The sequence below is a fragment of the Schistocerca nitens genome, chromosome 3 (genome assembly GCF_023898315.1).
Source record: "Schistocerca nitens isolate TAMUIC-IGC-003100 chromosome 3, iqSchNite1.1, whole genome shotgun sequence".
NCBI classification, from domain to species: Eukaryota; Metazoa; Arthropoda; class Insecta; order Orthoptera; family Acrididae; genus Schistocerca; species Schistocerca nitens.
The window spans coordinates 918260908-918280970 of NC_064616.1; the positions used below are offsets into that span (position 1 = coordinate 918260908).

General features: G+C 41.1%; 1 protein-coding gene across 4 annotated transcripts in view; it reads left to right on the forward strand.

The window, feature by feature from the left end:
• The window catches only part of LOC126248980 (dynamin-1-like protein), a 90906-nt gene that overhangs the window by 25108 nt on the left and 45735 nt on the right, over positions 1-20063 (forward strand). For all 4 annotated transcript variants that reach the window (XM_049950542.1, XM_049950541.1, XM_049950540.1 and 1 more), the window contains exons 4-5: positions 15641-15849; positions 16434-16644. In XM_049950542.1, the coding sequence (XP_049806499.1) occupies positions 15641-15849; positions 16434-16644 (420 nt within the window). The remainder of the gene's footprint in view (positions 1-15640; positions 15850-16433; positions 16645-20063) is intronic.

Sequence of the window (20063 nt, forward strand, 5' to 3'; positions counted from 1 at the left end):
TTGTACAGTAAAACTCCCATTTTTACACCTTTCAGTGGACTGATCTAAGAAAGTGTAAAATACAGGAAAGCATGGGAAACGCAATAAACAAAAACGAATAAATTACTGTTACTGTAATTCTCTTTATATTGTTAAAATATGAACTGAAAACAAAATAAGTATTTAAAAAATCTGAAATACTTAATTGTTTTTGTTTCTTTCTAATAACAATTAGCTCTACTTCTCTCCCCATAGTGTACAAAGCATCAGATGCATTATCACCACGAGATGTGCTACAGATGTACTGCCTCAAAGTGTTGATAGCTTCCCTACTGCTTGTCACAACTAGTTCTTGGTACAGCAAAAGTGGATATATCGGGTTTTGTTCTGGTGCTCCTCAGTTCTTTTTGTGACATGTTGGCACAATTTGGAACATCTCCTGTTGACTATTTTACGTTTTCAATTGTGGCAACTGGAAACAATTGGACAGTAATAACTCAAGTTGCAACCTTCATTGCACAGTTGTGTATAGAACAAGCATACGTGTGCGCGCCTGTTATTTGTGTGTGTGTGTGTGTGTGTGTGTGTGTGTGTGTGTGTGTGTGTGTGTGTGTGTGTGTGTGTGTGTTTGTTTGTTTGTGTGTGTGTGGGTGGGCGCGTGCACGCGCCTGTGTGGATACACACAGCCACTACCTTTGTGATAATCAGAAAGGCAGTGGCTGAGGGCTGACACAAATTAATGCGCACACGAGTTTCCCTTGTTGTTATCTATAGTTTGTTGCCGACAAGATCACTAGGTTCAGGGATGTCCTGGGTGAGAAAGAGGGTGGACATTGTCATGTTACTGAGCATCTTGAAGAGGAATGTTTATATCCGACATCAGCTTGTACCAGCCGAAAGACTGCGCACCTGGTTTAAATTAGCATATTTCTTGCAGATGTGATGACAATTCGTGAAACCCCATTATAGAGAAGGCTGTCTTCAAAAGCAGTGTACACTCGTGTATATGACTGTGAAATTAAATTAAAATGTTGTAATACAACGCAATGAGCACAAGGAAGGTTGTTACTAGAGTCAAAATCATCAGATCGTGATTATCATTAAGACAATATCACGGTATACTTTCTCACCCTTCCAAAAATTGTGAACCTATAATACAGGGGCCATGATCCCAACGTGCTGACAGCAAAAATATTGCTTATTGTGCTAACTTTACATTACGTGATAATAACTTTAAGTGTCAGCATTTGTGCTTTGTTCCGTATCTGACTTTGAGTTAGAATACAACACACTTTTTGCAGAAATCTGTGTGAAATTCAACGTTAAAGGTTGTGATAACATGAAAGAAAACTTAAAATGTGGGAAATGTTGTATCAAGGTATTGGTGGGAAAGCATTGTATTGAAAGAATAAGACTTAAGTTGAGGCTGACTGAAATGAACATAAAAAGCAGGAAAATGTAAAATGTGGGTATGTAAAAATGGGGTTTTACTGTATATCCTCTGGTATATTTATCTACATGGCAGACATTCCCTCTTTCTGTCTGCAGCCTGAAAGCTTCATTCACAAAATGTCTAATAACTCTTTATTGGTAGCAATATATTACAGAAATTTTAAAGAAAGAGCAGGTATGGACAAGTTCTATAATGTTCAGTACACACATTGCCTAATCCCCCCAAGGGGTCCACAACTCTTTTGTGGATACGTGCGTAGCGAGCACGGGACCCCGAGCTAATGTGGCCCTCCTTCCCTTCCGGGCTGCATACCTTCCTTTTCCGCATCCTTCCCTCTCCCCCATCTTCGCCCCTCCTCCTCTCACCTCTGGCTCTTTCCTTCCCTTTCTCCCCCTCTGGGAGTATGGTTTGTGCCTACGTCCGGAGACGGATGCTCGTAAATGTACCACATTCTTCGCCTTCTCTGCTTGTATGTCTTCATCCTTCCTTTGTCCTTCTCTTTTCCTTACCTCTTCTCTTTACCCTTTTCTCCGCTGCGGCGTTTGAGACCTCTCCTCTTTCCTTTCTCTTTCTTTGTTTTTCCCTTTCTCTTTTTTCCTCCCTGTGCATGTCTGAAGGCCGACCCACGCATTTTTGTGCGTAGCCGGTGATGGGGTAACGTGTAATTCCCTGCCCCGGGTAGACAGGTAGGACACGTACGTACCCCCTGGTAACGGCCAGGCCCAGGGAGGGGTGATTACCTGAGCTGATACCTTCCGAAAGTGCCGATTGGTCCCTCCGTCCGTTTGTCGGGAGGTGTGACCTGAGGTGTGAACAATCACCTAAGGCCGGAGTGCCCTCAGAGAGGGCCCCCACAAGGGAGGAGCGCGCCATCGGAGACGCCGGTAATCATGGGGGATTCTTCCGCATGGTTTCCTCACCTTCCACTATGTCTGCTCACAAGCGTAAGTTCACTGAGTCTCAGCCACAGACAGTTCTTCCATCGTTGCCACAGTTCCTTGTTGTTTCTCGGTCTGACGAAGGTCACGACTTCACCACGGTCAACCCTTTCATTATTCAGAAAGGTGTCGACGCAATTGCAGGTCCTGTAAAGTCTTGTTCCAGATTACGGAATGGCACCCTGTTGTTAGAAACAGTCAGTGCCCTCCAGGCACAAAAATTGCTGCGTACTTCACTGCTCCACACCTTCCCTGTCCGGGTTGAAGCGCACCGCACTTTAAATTCCTCGCGTGGAGTCGTTTATACACGCTCCCTCGATGGATTGTCTGACGAAGAAATTCAGCACTACCTGTCTGACCAGGGCGTAACGGCTGTTCATAGAGTTATGAAAAGGGTTGACACGAACATCATTCCAACCCGCGCTGTCTTCTTGACATTTGACAAAGTTCAACTCCCATCGAAAATCAAAGCAGGCTATGAGATAATTTCTGTTCGCCCTTACGTCCCAAACCCTACGCGTTGCTATCGGTGTCTGCGGTTCAATCACACCAGCCAGTCCTGTTCCAATCCGGCCAAATGTGTTACGTGTGGCAGGGATGCCCATGAGGGTGCTTGTCCACCTCCATCCCCTCGCTGCATCAACTGTATGGGTGACCACGCCGATTCCTCTCGAGATTGCCCCGTTTTTAAGGATGAAAAGCTCATCCAGGAAATAAAAGTGAAGGAAAAGGTGTCTACCTTTGCTGCTCGAAAATTATTCGCCAGTCGACAGCCCACCGTGCCTCAGACAGGAAAATACAGCACTGTCCTTGCTTCTCCTCGGCCAACAAGGGAGGCGGCCATGCAGACTTGCGACCTCACCTTTAGTGCCACGGTCGTCAGATCGGCCAGCGCAAAGATCGCCCGTTCAACCTCACCACTTTCACCTGCCCACTCTCTGGCTCACCCTTCGTCGGGTTCTGCTAAATCTCGAGCCCAAAAGTCAGACACCAAGACTTCGAAAAAAGAGCATACTCGTGAAGATTTTTTACGTACCCCAACTTCACAACCATCGGTTCCTCCTTCATCTAAACATCATACTTCCAAGAAGGCTACAAAGAAACCCAGTTCATCTCCTTCTCCGCCAAGGCGTGTCCCATCTACAGCACCACCTGGCGGAAATCGCCCTCGGCCGTCTTCTGTGTCGCCGAGGCGCACTGCTGGCGGCCGATCAACCAGCCGATCGCTGGTGGCAGGAGCTGCTCCTGAACAACCTATGGATCAGGATCTTCTGCCTTCGGCTGAATGCCATTCCATGCTGTCGGTCGCAAGCTCTGAACAGTCGTTGAGTTGACAGCAACCTTGGTCACATTCCTCCAATTTCTGTTCACCCTATGCCCATTATCCACTGGAATATCCGCGGCATTCGAGCCAATCGGGATGAATTGTCGATCCTCTTACGATCTTACTCGCCGGTCACCTTCTGTCTTCAGGAAACATAGCTGCGTCCCCATGACCGCTTTGTTCTCCCTCATTTTCAGTCCGTCCGATATGATCTCCCTTCTGTTGAAGGCACTCCAGCCCATCGAGGACTTACGATTCTTCTCCATGATACTCTCCATTATCACCCAATCCACTTAAACACTTCCTTCCAAGCTGTCGCCGTCCGTCTTTCCCTTTCTGGATACACGTTCTCTCTTTGTACTGTATACATTCCATCGTCCACACCAATGGCACGAGCTGATCTCCTTCATCTTCTTGGTCAGCTTCCACCCCCCTATTTGCTGGTTGGGGACTTCAATGCCCACCACCCGCTTTGGGGATCTCCACATCCTTGTCCACGTGGCTCACTATTGCTAGACGTCTTCCACCAAGCGGATCTAGTTTGCCTCAACACTGGGGTCCCTACATTTTTGTCTGCCTCCACGACAAATTTATCTCATTTTGAGCTTGCGGTCGGTACTGTTCCGCTAGCTCGGCGCTTCGAATGGCTCGCCCTTGATGATACACACTCGAGTGACCACTTTCCATGTGTCCTTAGACTGCAGCCTCAACTGCCATATATGCGCCCGCGATGCTGGAAGTTTGCCCAAGCCGATTGGACACTTTTTTTCGTCTCTAGCGACATTCGATGACCGTCACTTTCCCAGCGTCGACGATGAGGTCACACATATTACCGACGTTATTCTTACAGCTGCGGAACGTTCAATACCACGCACCTCCGAATTGCCCCGGCGCCCCTCAGTTACTTGGTGGAACGAGGCATGCCGTGACGCATTACGTGAGCGGCGACGTGCTCTCCGCGTTTTCCGCCACCATCCTACTTTGGCCAACTGTATCCGCTATAAGCAGTTCCGTGCGCAATGCCGTCGTGTCATCCGCGATAGCAAGAAGGCAAGCTGGAAATTCTTTATTAGCTCATTTAACACCTTCACTCCCTCCTCGGAAGTTTGGAGTCGGCTTCGACGGTTCTCAGGCGCGCCTAGTTTCTCCCCAGTCTCTGGGCTCACTGTCGCGCATGATACGTTAGTGGACCCCGTCGCAATTTCTAACTCATTGGGTCAGCACTTTGCTGAGATTTCGAGCTCTTCAAATTACCCGCCCGCATTTCTCCCGAAGAAACGTGCAGCGGAAGTACGACCTCGTGCTTTCTCCTCTCAAAATCGCGAAAGCTACAATAACAAAGGAAACAATGTCACAAGATAGTTTGCCAATTTCCACTCATTAATGATTGCATGAAAGAAAACAGTAAAAATAATAGCTGATGCTCATCCAAAACTGCCTTGTATGTGCTTCTTCAAGGAGTTAGGGATTGTAATTACTGCTTCACAGATGTACAGGGTGTTTCAAAAATGATCGGTATATTTGAAACGGCAATAAAAACTAAACGAGCAGCGATAGAAATACACCGTTTGTTGCAATATGCTTGGGACAACAGTACATTTTCAGGCGGACAAACTTTCGAAATTAAAGTAGTTACAATTTTCAACAACAGATGGCGCTGCAAGTGATGTGAAAGATATAGAAGACAACGCAGTCTGTGGGTGCGCCATTCTGTATGTCGTCTTTCTGCTGTAAGCGTGTGCTGTTCACAACGTGCAAGTGTGCTGTAGACAACATGGTTTATTCCTTAGAACAGAGGATTTTTCTGGTGTTGGAATTCCACCGCCTAGAACACAGTGTTGTTGCAACAAGACGAAGTTTTCAACGGAGGTTTAATGTAACCAAAGGACCGAAAAGCTATACAATAAAGGATCTGTTTGAAAAATTTCAACGGAGTGGGAACGTGACGGATGAACATGCTGGAAAGGTAGGGCGACCGCGTACGGCAACCACAGAGGGCGACGCACAGCTAGTGCGGCAGGTGATCCAACAGCGGTCTTGGGTTTCCGTTCGCCGTGTTGCAGCTGCGGTCCAAATGACGCCAACGTCCACGTATCGTCTCATGCGCCAGAGTTTACACCTCTATACATACAAAATTCAAACGCGGCAACCCCTCAGCGCCGCTACCATTGCTGCATGAGAGACATTCGCTAACGATATAGTGCACAGGATTGATGACGGCGATATGCATGTGGGCAGCATTTGGTTTACTGACGAAGCTTATTTTTACCTGGACGGCTTCGTCAATAAACAGAACTGGCGCATATGGGGAACCGAAAAGCCCCATGTTGCAGTCCCATCGTCCCTGCATCCTCAAAAAGTACTGGTCTGGGCTGCCATTTCTTCCAAAGGAATCATTGGCCCATTTTTCAGATCCGAAACGATTACTGCATCACGCTATCTGGACATTCTTCGTGAATTAATGGCGGTACAAACTGCCTTAGACGACACTGCGAACACCTCGTGGTTTATGCAAGATGGTGCCCGGCCACATCGACACGACATCTTTAATTTCCTGAATGAATATTTCGATGATCGTGTGATTGCTTTGGGCTATCCGAAACATACAGGAGGCGGCGTGGATTGGCCTCCCTATTCGCCAGACATGAACCCCTGTGTCTTCTTTCTGTGGGGACACTTGAAAGACCAGGTGTACCGCCAGAATCCAGAAACAATTGAACAGCTGAAGCAGTACATCTCATCTGCATGTGAAGCCATTCCGCCAGACACGTTGTCAAAGGTTTCGGGTAATTTCATTCAGAGACTACACCATATTATTGCTACGCATGGTGGATATGTGGAAAATATCGTACTATAGTTTTTCTCAGACCGCAGCGCCATCTGTTGTTGACAATTGTAACTACTGTAATTTCAAAAGTTTGTCTGCCTGAAAATGTACTGTTGTCCCAAGCATATTGCAACAAACGGTGTATTTCTATCGCTGCTCGTTTAGTTTTTATTGCCGTTTCAAATATACCAGTCATTTTTGAAACACCCTGTATGTCTGGTAATAAAATTTGACATGATAAGCGAACTAATTTAACAACAATGATGTACAAAATGACAACACAAAAAGTAAAAATTGCCTTCATTATTTATTATTATACGAGGTTCATTCAAGTTCTAAGGCCTCCAATTTTTTTTCCAATTAACTACTCACCCGAAATTGATGAAACTGGCGTTACTTCTCGACGTAATCGCCCTGCAGATGTACACATTTTTCACAACGCTGACGCCATGATTCCATGGCAGCAGCGAAGGCTTCTTTAGGAGTCTGTTTTGACCACTGGAAAATCGCTGAGGCAATAGCAGCACGGCTGGTGAATGTGCGGCCACGGTGAAGCCAAAAGTCACTAGGAACCAGGTCAGGTGAGTAGGGAGCATAAGGAATCACTTCAAAGTTGTTATCACGAAGAAACTGTTGTGTAACATTAGCTCGATGTGCGGGTGCGTTGTCTTGGTGAAACAGCACACGCGCAGCGCTTCCCGGATGTTTTTGTTGCAGTGCAGGAAGGAATTTGTTCTTCAAAACATTTTCGTAGGATACACCTGTTACCGTAGTGCCCTTTGGAACGCAATGGGTAAGGATTACGCCCTCGCTGTCCCAGAACATGGACACCATCATTTTTTCAGCACTGGCAGTTACCTGAAATTTTTTTGGTGGCGGTGAATCTGTGTGCTTCCATTGAGCTGACTGGCGCTTTGTTTCTGGATTGAAAAATGGCATCCACGTCTTATCCATTGTCACAACCGACGAAAAGAAAGTCCCATTCATGCTGTCGTTGCGCGTCAACATTGCTTGGCAACATGCCGCACGGGCAGGCGTGTGGTCATCCGTCAGCATTCGTGTCACCCACCTGGATGACACTTTTCACATTTTCAGGTCGTCATGCAGGATTGTGTGCACAGAACCCACAGAAATGCCAACTCTGGAGCCGATCTGTTCAACAGTCATTCGGCGATCCCCCAAAACAATTCTCTCCACTTTCTCGATCATGTCGTCAGACCGGCTTGTGTGAGCCCGAGGTTGTTTCGGTTTGTTGTCACACGATGTTCTACCTGCATTAAACTGTCGCACCCACGAACGCACTTTCGACACATTCATAACTCCATCACCACATGTCTCCTTCAACTGTCAATGAATTTCAATTGGTTTCACACCACGCAAATTCAGAAAACGAATGATTGCACGCTGTTCAAGTAAGGAAAAAGTCTCCATTTTAAGTATTTAAAACAGTTCTCATTCTCGCCACTGGCGGTAAAATTCCATCTGCCGTACGGTGCTGCCATCTCTGGGACGTATTGACAATGAACGCGGCCTCATTTTAAAACAATGCACATGTTTCTATCTCTTTCCAGTCCGGAGAAAAAAAAATCAGAGGCCTTAGAACTTGAATGCACCTTGTAGCAGTTGCTGGCTCAGAGCTGTGCAATATGCAATTACGAAAATCTTTGATCATTTACCCAATAGAAAAATATCAGACCAATAGCAAAGTAAATTTAAATCTAAAGGAAATTCAGCTACATATATTTGACAGCTTAAAACAACCAGTAAACAGTAAAACAAAAATTGATGAATAGATGAAAAGACATGGGGGAAGAGGCCTGACTTGGGGAGGGGGAATAGAGATAGAGAGAAAGAAAGAAAGAAAGAAAGAAAGACTAAACCCTGCTAGAGCAATTGAAGCTTCGACAAAAGTGCTTTAGCCGTGAGAAGACTGAGGGATTTCACTTTTGAATTATTGGAACATCTATCCCTGTTCATCCTGTTTCTCACCTTTTGCTTATCTTCTCATTTGAAGACATTTGTTAGTGGCAAACAGCTTTGGTGCAATGAGTGGGTTAGCGCAGGCATAGATGAGTATTTTGCAAACCTTCCAGAACTACACTTAAGGAAAAGACTGTAATCACTGGAAAAACCTGGGGCACAGTGCTTTTAACTAAAAGAAACTGACAAAAAAATAAATGCACTTTGATCTTTGCAGATGATTCTATCATGCTAATAAGTTAATGTGGAGGCTGATATTTTTTTTGATCTCTTTATTACAGCTAAGATATTTATCCTTAGTGATTGCCTCACACGATTTTTTTGGTACTTCTATCATTGGCAAATATCAAGCAGGTTTTAGGAAAAGTATACCCTTTGTGGAAGAAATTCTCAATTTGTCTTAAAAATCTGCAAGACAGACGAACTGTGATCTTCTTTGTAGACTTCAAAACAGCATATGAGTCAATAGATAGCTTACACTGTTTAATATACAGAAAGAGTTTAAAGTTGATAGAAAGACCACACAGTTGATTAAACACTTTTGATATAAAAACTGATCTGACAGGGAGATTGGTATCCCCCTTACTGTCCAGTCTTATAACAGAAAAAGAAGTATGTCCGGAGAAGGGTCTTAAGGGATGGGAAAGACCCACTGTAGTTTAATAGCTGTTTTTGGAATCAACAATGTAAACAAAGAGAGCTTCATGACATATTCAAGCGCTTTCAAAACTTGTGTGACAAACGAAAGGCTGAATGAAGTGAAAATGAACATAAGGAGAGCAGCTACATACTCTTTTTTAGTGTAAGATCAGTGTGCAGTGGGAAACTCAGCCAGGCAAGTACTAAAGATGTTAAAAAAGTTCAAGATACTCACAAAAGTAAAGTGAAAAATAATGTTAGTATATTTCATCAAAATATTGGCGGATTGAAGAATAAAATCAGGGAACTTCCAGCTATTTCTAGAAAACGTGGATGCTTTGTTGTGCTATCTGTCAGACAGGGGGAAGCAAATTATCATTTGTGGGGATTTCAATGTTGACTCCCTGAAAGAGTGTAATAGGAAGAATGACCTTGTAGTATTACTCAGTTCTTTCAATTTGAGCTCCGTCATTGATTTTCCTACTCGGATAACAAAGAACAGCAGTACGTTAATAGATAACTTTTTTATAGACCAAGATAAGTTTAAGGACATAAATGCTTATCCTGTTGAGAATGGTCTTTCAGATCATGGTGCACAGCTAGTTACAGCTAGTTACTTAAACATTAGTGTCATGCAATATTTTGTGTAATGTAATATCTTGTACAGACATCTTTTATTAACTGACACGTTCCACATCATTACGAAGTGTCGTATTCATGATCTATGGAACAAGTATTAATCTAATCTAGTGAAGGAAGCTTTCAATCACTTTTAACGTAAAATTTTGTCAACTGATCTGAGCAACAACCCTAAGAGGTTTTCGTCTGATACAAAATCAGTAAATGGCTCAAAATAATCTGTTCAGTCACTCGTTGACCCTAGTGACACTGAAATGAAAAGTAACAGGGGAAGGCTGACGTACTGAATTTGCTCTTCTGAAATTGTTTCATGGCGGGAGACTGTAATTTGGTGTCCCCTTTCAATCATCATATGATCTTTGAAATGGCAGATATGAGGTAACTGATCATGGAATAGGAAAAAAATTAAAATTGTGTTGTAGTAGAAAGGTATCAGGATCAGATGAAACACCTGTAAGATTCTACAGAGATTATGTGAAATAACTTACTCCCTTTCTAGCAGTAGTTCATTGTAGGTTACTGGAGCAATGAAGGGTATCTTGTGACTGGAAAAAAACAGAGGTCATTCCTGTTTTCAAGAAGGGTCATAGAACAAATGAACATAATTATAGGCCTATATCATGGATGTCAATCTGTTTTAGAATTATTATCATGTATTATGACATTTGTGGAGAACGAAAATCTCCTCTATTTAAGTCAACATGGATTCTGCAAACAGAGATCTTGAGAAACTCAGCTTGCTCTGTTCCTCAAAGAGATCCACAGAACTGTTGACCTCGGCACACAGGGTGATGCTGTGTTCCTTGAACTCATGAAGACATTTGACACTGTCCCTCACTGTAGATTTGCGACTGGATTCAAGACTTCCTCACAGATAGAACTCAACATGTCGCTCTTAATAGAACAAAATAGACAGATGTATAGGTAATTTCCAGAACACCCCAAGCAAGTGTGATAGGACAGTTACTGTTCATGATGTATATAAATGATCCAGCAGAAAGTGTCACAAGCTCTTTAAGGCTTTTTGCAGATGATGCAGTTGTCTACAAGAAGGTTTCAACGGCAGAAGACAGTAACAACTTGCAGAAGGATGTACAGAGGACTGTTGAACAGTGCAGGGACTTGCCGTAGACTCTGAAAATAAATAAATGTGAAATATTGTACATACATAGGAAAAGAACTCCACTACTGTACAAATTTCTGGAAACAGTAACCACCATAAGATATCTAGGAGTATCTGTTGAGAGCAACCTTAAGTGGAATACCCACATAAAACAAATAGTTGGAAAAGCAGATCTCAGAATTAGGTTCGTAGGAAGAATATTAAGGAAATGTAATAAATTTACTGAACAAGTGGCTTACAAGACACTTGTTCAACCAATTCTTGACTATTATCAATCGTCTGTTACATTGCCAAATCCTAAGTTTATTTTGTTTGCAGATGATACAAACATTGCAATAAGTAGAAAGTCAAGTACAGATTTAGAAATAGCTGCTAATCACATTTTCACTGACCTTAATAAGTGTTTTAAAGCTAATTCACTGTCATTAAACTTTGAGAAGACCCACTATATGCAGCTCACAACCTGTAAGAGATTTCCTTCCAGCGTGTGTATAACATATGGATACATGCAGATCGAAGAGGTTGGTTGGTTTGTGGGGGTTAAAGGGACCAGACTGCGATGGTCATCGGTCCCGATCGAAGAGGTTGGCAGTGTTAAATTTCTGTGGTTACAACTCGATTATAAATTCAGTTGGGAAGGGCATACCACAGAATTGCTTAAGCACCTAAACAAGTCTGTATTTGCTGTGAGAATGGTGTCTGGTGTGGGAGATATAAATATAAAAAAAAAAAACTTGCATACTTTGCTTACTTTCATTCTATTATGTCATATGGGATCATATTCTAGGGTAACTCATCAAACCGAGCAAAAGTTTTTAGGGTGCGAAAGCTTGTGATAAGAATCATTTGTGGTGTAAATTGAAGAACATCATGTAGAAACCTATTCAAGGAACTTTGTATTATAATCACTGCTTCTCAATATTTATATTCCTTAATGAAATTTGTTGCAAGTAATACATCTCTATTTCCAACCAATAGCTCGATACATAGTATCAATACTAGGAATAAGAACAGTCTACATAAAGACCTAAAATCACATTCCTTGCTCCAAAAAGGGGTCCAATATTCAGGAACACACATTTTCAATAAATTGCCAGCAACCATTAAATACTTGGTTTCAGATAAAGCACGGTTTGAACAGAATTTGAAAGAATTTTGATAGGCAACTCCTCCTACTCCATAGATGAATAATCTTAACAGAGACTGTTAAGTGAGCTTAAGTAAAAATAACTGTTAGATTTCGGTTTTGACGGCACTTGGTCACAACAGTCAAGATTAGGTATTTTGTGTATGATAAATTTATTAATAGTGTATAGCAGTGTTTCATTTTGACAGCATATTAATTCTGTAAATATTAGCTGTTACAGTTTACTGCATTGTATTCACCTATCTCCTGACAAATGATCAGGGTTGTAAGTATTATATTAAAGTGTTGTATGTTATACTTTCTGACATGTTACACACCCACGAGAATCATCTCATTTTTTGGGTCTAAGGAACGTAAACTGAATCTAATCTTATCAGTTAGGACTGATGGGGGGAGGGGGGGGGAGAGAGAGAGAGAGAGAGAGAGAGAGAGAGAGAGAGAGAGAGAGAGAGAGAGAGAGAGAGAGAGAAGAAGGAGAAGAAGAAGAAGAGCAGCACATTTCTGCATGTTATTGTTCAGTCAGCATGGTAGCATTACAGAGCTGCTGGACAAACTCTTATGGCAGATGCTACAAGAGAGGTGTTCTGCATCATGAAGGGGTTTACTAATTCAATTTTGGGAGAGTACTATCCATGAAGAGTTGGCCCACATATATCTTTCTGCCACACACATTTTGCAAAATGACTATGTGAAAATTTGAGGAATTAGAGCTGATATGGAGGCTTACCGACTATCATTCTTTCGACCTGCCATTTGCGAATGGAATAGAGGTTGGGCATCAGTTAATGGTACCAAAAGTACTCTTTGCCACACACCGACCTCTGGCTTGCAGAGTATCGATGTAGATGTAGAAGTAAAAGAAATAACCATTGGCAGACTACGTGAAACTAAAATTCTTTTATGATGATTGGCTGATGCAGACAATCTAGGAATCATTTCAAATAATAGAGGAGAGTAGATTAACTCCCTTAGAGAACTGCATGAAATAACAGCTAAAAGTGGACTGAAAATTTCTCAAGAAAAATCCAGTACCTGGAAGGTTCTCCTCTGTGGGCAAATCATGTTTTCACAATTTGGCAAAATATCTCAAGTATCCAGATTTAAATACCTATGAGAAATCATCCAGTGCTCAGGGTCAACTCTGGAAGCAAACAAAGAGGGGATCATTAAATTACTAAATGCTTATAGAATTACGTGGGATAGATGTAATGGAAAATAAATATCTCGTAATGCAGAATTAAAACATTACATCACAGTAGGCAACTGGAAGCATTATATGCATCGGATACTGTCATCATTGGAGATAGATCTTTAACTAGAGACATAGAAAAAGAAGAAAAGAAAATACTAAGGATTTTTTTTCTGGTTTGTATTGATGCTAAAGTCTGGGTGAAGACAGACATCTAATCAGTTATATCAAAATTGGGAGAAAATATGACTCTTTTAGGGAAAGAAGGTTGAAGTTTTATGGCAAAAATTAATGGCAATAGATTGGCCAAAAGGATTCTTACCTATGCCTTTTCAATGAAATTTAAAAACAATTAGATACTTAAAATACATGTAACAGGCATTACAAACAAAATTCGACAGGACACAGCTGCATTCAAAACTTTGACAAGGCATCAGTTTAAAGCCGAAACAAGTGTTACGTGTGAGAGAACATAGATAGAAGATTATAAGAAAAATCATAGTGAGAAGATGAAGAGATTTTAGAAGCAGATGAAAGCAAATACGTCAGTGTAAGTTCAAGTGTGCTCCTTAGCTGGGCATAATGGTGTAGAAAAAAAGATGCATATTGATCTAAAAAGCCCAGTCTTTCAGTACCTGGCTAAGAAAGTCTCTCTTTGCCCTCATTTATTTATTTATTCATTCTCAGTGTGTAAAAGTATCACTTCATGAGAGTATTGTACCATTAGAGGTAACATTTTTTAGCATAACTTGAGAAAATGCCCATTGGGTATCACAGTCACTTTCATCAGAATTTCCCTTTCAACTTTTTTTCTGTGCATGGGATTTTAGGTCTAGGAGTAAAATTTTCATTAAACCAAAACCAGAAATTACGTACTAGCAAAACACCTGTAGGCTAAACAATGTAGAGATTTTCTTAATAGTCTAGTCACTACTTCCATTCAAGTGTATCCAGTGGCTTAGCATTCAGTTTGCTTGTTCTGAAAGTTTGAACCCAAAGCAAAAGGGTTGAAACTGTTCAGAACTTTAGCAGTTTGCCACAACTCTTAAATGAATACGAAATATCCGTTATTTTACTGCTCAAAATCATGTCATACTGCTAGCACAAGAAGAGTATAGGTGGCTACTTTGTGAATTTTTTTACAGCCTTGAATACTGCAACAATACTGCTAGAATAGTTTGTGTATGATGATTTGAACAATTATTCCCAAGACAATAGGAGATATTTTGTGAGTTGGCAGAACTAGACTCAGGGTATTAGAATATAAAAAAAAGAGAAATTGTAGACACTGTACACGCGACAGCAATCAAATTTGAGGTAGCTACTATGTCGACAAGATAAAACTCCAGTCATTGTAACAAATAGTACAGTTTAGTGAGATGCATCATGGGGACAGCAACAGGTGTTGTACGGGCAGTCTTCACCATAATCTAATGCAGGGTGGGAAAGGTAGTGGGTGATCAGTGTGGTCACTGAACTTATCATGTGCCACCATGTTGAGGCTGTATGCAAGTACTCCACCTGAATTGACTAACTAATGCAGGCAAGAATGTTGATAACAAGAATCGCAGTTTATGACCGTGGATACTTGGATGATAGAACTACAAATCATTTGCATATTAAATGCGGAAAGATAAGTCAACAGCTGCAATGTTGGGAACAACTGCCTTGGTACAAGGTGCAGGAGCGACTGTTGTTCACGTGTTCCTTGCATGCCACATGTCGTAGAGATTGGAATGTTCAGAGGAACAGCACCATGCGACACTCAGTGTGTAAAGGAAGGTTCCCTGGAGTGGCAAGGCGTGATGATGTGTTAGTGGCAAGGTAGTAGTGTATTTGACCAATAGCCCTCTCTCCAAGTAGGTGAAGGAGCTAGCCTGGTTATACAACATAAATTGGACCCCTCACAAATGACATGGGAATGTACTGTCCATTTGCGTGCATTCATTTATTGCTTACAGTATTCTGTAGGGTATTAAAAGTTGCTTGTGAAGCCCTCAGGTTACTAGATTTCATTACGCTGAGCACGTCTCTCATGTCATCGGGAGAGATGCACGCATCTCTGTGTCAACTCTGATGGGTCTCAATGGCTTGGGGGCAGTGGCTGAGCAGTGGCAGTTTGACTTTGATCTGCCACACTTTTGACATCTCGTAGAGTTCATCTCACTTCACACTTCTGCCATCATTGGGATAGATTTCTTGAATTTTGCTTCTTGTGAGCACAGTTCGTGTGGACACTGAAATGTGCCGTGTTCACATGCAGAAACATTATAGTAGAATTACACTACAGGTTGTGCATGAGCATTTATGCCAAAGTACTTGAATATATCCTACTGTTGTATTCCTTTCCTTTAATGAATTAATCATTACAGATTTCATGTAAGTTTCATCTTTTATTCTAGGCACACTCAACATTGAAGAATTTGGGAAGTTCCTTCATAAAAAGAATGAAATATTTACTGATTTCAATGAAATACGCAAAGAGATTGACACAGAAACTGAAAAAGTAGCGGGATCAAATAAGGGCATCAATGCAAATCCTATCACTTTAAAAATTCATTCACCACATGTTGTGAATTTGACTCTTGTTGACCTACCTGGCCTTACAAAGGTAAGGGTATAATGGCTGTGAGTTCTTCAGATATGTTGTTGTCTAGATATGTTAGTGGAACATACGTGCAAGAGAAGAAGCAGAATTATTTTAAACATTATACTACCTGTTGTGCCTGTACCAAATTGACTCAATTTTTAGGTGTCTTGTTGCTCTGCTTTTTACAATTTCTGATATTAAACATTTTTAATGTGACCACATTTTGTGATTTAGTATGTGCTCCTACTTCTGTGTGAATATAAATAACAATAATGTGAAACTGAGTGTTGTAACAACAAGTTCCAAAGTGTAATGAAGGTGTACTTCAGCTACAATTACTAATCTGCAAATAACTGAAAAGTCTGTTTTCTCCATAACATTTCTTATCTTTCTTGTTTGTTTTCTCAGAATCTGGCAATTTCACAAGAATTTTCCATTAGGTGCGACAGTGTCATTTTTTTTTCTTGTCAAGTTACTTACATTGCTTTGTAATCATTGTATTTGTTCCATCCATTGAAAGCCTTTAACAATAAGTAGGGAAAAAGTAAATAATGTAGTTTTTTTTTTTAATTCTAGATCTGGTAAAATCAACTCTTTTGTTACAGGTACCTGTTGGTGACCAACCAGAAGACATTGAAGTTCAGGTACGGGAGTTAGTCTTAAAGTATATAAGTAATCCGAACTCAATAATATTAGCAGTTGTTACTGCTAATACTGATATGGCAACTAATGAAAGTCTGAAACTGGCAAAGGAATGTGACCCTGATGGACGCAGAACTTTGGCTGTAGTAACTAAACTGGATCTAATGGATGCAGGTATTTTGTTCATTTGAATTACTTCAGTGTATCTTAAGTTACGAATGTAATTTTTGTCTTTGCTGCAGAAATATTTCACAGAAAAGTCCTTCCCAATTCAGGGGACTAAAGCAAGAATAAACACATCTGGAAATTATGTACGTAAAATGATAGATTTGAAGTTGTCAAAGAATGGTCTTCATTGTCAGATGTAGCTGTACTAAGTTATGAATAGTAAATTATAATTATATTCAGAAAGAACTAAAGGAGACCAGTAGCTATGAAATTGATTTAGGAATGTACAAAACATATACTGGGCTGAATGAAGTGTGCAACGAGTTTGTTTTGAATTGTGAGAATGGGTATAATTAATATAAAGCATGTGAAATTTTTTTTAAAAAAATGAGAAGGAGAAAGTGGGCGTGTTTCCAGGAAAGGCAACAGTAATTTTCAACAGTGAATAAAAAAAAACTATATATGAATGGGAATTTGTAACTAGAGCAAAGGTGCCAAGATTAATGGAAAGGAGAGAGCAGCTGACAGCACACAAATTTAAAAAGATGTTCATTATAAAGAAACTCTACATATGAGGGGGGTAACATACATTATACAAAAACAAGGCATTAGTAGTGAAGTGACAAAGTGAAGTAACTATTAACTAGTAATGCAGAATTGGTGGTGATTTGCTTTGTTTCCTGGTTAATTTAACTTTTGATGCTTCAAATAAGTTAATCCCTAGCTATATGCCTTTTCTCTAAAGTAGTATGGCAGTGAGAAGATTGGCTACTAGCATGACATTTTTCCCCATTGCCAAAGCAACAGTGAAATTCAGTGAACAGATGGCACTTGAAAACTTCCAGTAGGAAGTAGTAGAGGCATCACTCGGTAAGGCAGAGATACTAGGCGAGGAATAGACATATGCGAGACAAAGGTGGAAAATAGTATAAAAGAAAAAGCAAATAGTGAAGGAAACTAATACCCAAATAAATGGAAAAAAAAACAGAACAAAGATAGTGAAATGTAAATATTGTATGAAAACCTGAATTACATAGTTGAGGCTGACTGTCAGCTGGGAGCTGCCAAACATGTGGGTAAAGAAGTTATATATTTGAATGACATACTGTATCTGCTGTTTTTTGTTCCTCAATAAATAATTCTGTATGTACCTATCGAGTAGCAACTGTTTGCTATTGAAACAACTTGTATCAGAAAAGAATATTTTTCAAGAGAGCGTAAAGACAATATAACTTGTAAATTGTTTAGTTCAGTTGCTTCCTTTCCGTGAGTGTCAAATTCTGAAAAATTGCTAAACAGCCTGAGAATAATGAGAATTACAGAGTTCCAGATTGTTTTTGCAAGGTGGTCAGTAGGGAAGAATAACAGTATATTGTTTTTGTATGGAGATCAATAGGGAAGAATAACATTATTCCGAAGTTTTTGCAGGAATCTGTATTCAGACACAAAACATTATTCATAAATCAATTTTTTCTTACTCTTCATTGCTATAGGTGGCATAAATTCTTATCAGACTTCAGTCTGTCTCCTCTTCCTCTACAGTTAATCTGCATTTTGTAAAACATTTTGACTCTTGCTCATTAAGACAGGAAAAAAATACAGTGTGTCTAAAGTCTTAAGCTTTTGGTTGCCTTCCCTCAGTTCTGTCATAGCACTGTTTGAAAGTTCTCTTGTGGAATAAAAAGTTACTGGTTTCTTCACTTTGTACCTTCTCATTAGGTGAAGTATAAATATTTTCATTGCCTGTTTATTTGCATTACTTGAAATGCAGTAGAAGTCATGGTCCGAAGCTCTCTGAGAAAGTTTGGGAGCTTGTAGCTTGTAGAAAATAATTAAATTTCCCGACTAAACTTTTGAAACTTTTGTGCCCTGCATCTGGATGCATGAAGTGGAATAAAGTGCCTCTTGGAAGCAACACATTCATAGGAAGTGAATATTTTGCTTCTCTGATTGAATATTGCATTTATTAGTTGAGAAACTGAATGATTTTCCAGGTTACCAAGTGATAAAACTGCTCTTAGGGGCCCAGCATTCAGTTGCTGGGAACAGGCTTGGTGGCTCGGAGTTCCCCGTAGCTGGGGACTGGCAAGCGCCACCATTCCTATGTTCGCTGCACACTTCAGCAACCACAGTATGATGCGGCAGTGGAACATTGTGTGTCACAGGGACTGGGGATCTTGGCTTGACTGCTCGGATTGCAAGGATGGTAGAAACCTCTATAAAAAAAACCACTAAACCTCAAGGTGTGCAGCACACCAATGAGATGTGTGGCTGTTGACGTCGAACAGTTGTTAGTGGGCAACCTCTGAGGTAACTACCAAACCTCAGTTGTACAGGGCTTACCTAGGTGTGTGGGGCACTATGTAGGTGGACTTTTATTTCCATAGTTGCTCATGGGACTGAGATGGATCCTTCAACATTATCCTTTCTCCTCCCAGAAGAAAGAGTGAGCTCCTGGAAGGTACCAACACCCAGTCCAACAAGAGAGCTCATGTAGCTAGACATCCCTACTTGGAACTGTTTCAGAACTCTATTCTGTACTGTAACAGAATACATGCTGCTAGTCGTAATGTATTATTATTAGTTAAAAGGGAGGGGAGAAGTTTTGACAAAGTGTCACATTTTATATTCAATTAGGTTTAGGGGGGATTGCAGGTACGTTAAAATCTGTTAAGCGGTTACAAAATGGTGCACTGTTGATGATGACCTCAACTTCCCTGCTTGTGACAAACCTGCAGAAAACCAAACACCATAGGGAGTATCCCACTGAGGCTGTGCTCCATTCCACATTAAACTACGGTTAAGGTGTTGTGACATGCAGGGATGTGGTGGACATCCCCAAAGATGACCTCAATGTTGAGTGGACCCAAGAAGGCATTGCAGACATGCAGAATATCATGAAAAGGGTGTAAGGTGATCTGATTAAATCTGACTCATTTATCCTCACTTTTAATGACACAAAACTTCGCTTAACCATGCGGCTTTGTCTCCCCAACCCAATGTGCTGTTTTAAGTGCTAGTGCTTTGGGTACACCACTCTTGGATGTAAGGCGAAAGCCACTTGCGATAAATGTGGTAAGGCTGCCCACAAAGGGGTTGGATATCCTTCTCTTCCAAAGTGTGCGAATTCCTCTGGGGTTCACCCTGTCTGGAGTAGTGACTGCTGTGTCTTCCTTGAAGAACAGAACATACAGGAGATCAAAACTAAGAGACGGATCCCCTATAGTGAAGCCAAAAAGATTTACAAGGTCCTGCAGCCCCCCCACATTCACTACCTCCTTTGCGTTACCTGTTAAACAGTCGGCTCAGAAATCTGTTGCTGCTATACAAACAGAAGCTATTACTGTCAGCACTAGTACCTGCATTTATCAGTGCACTTGTGCTGCTGCAGTTACTTGAAAGCCTGCACTACCTCCCAAAACATC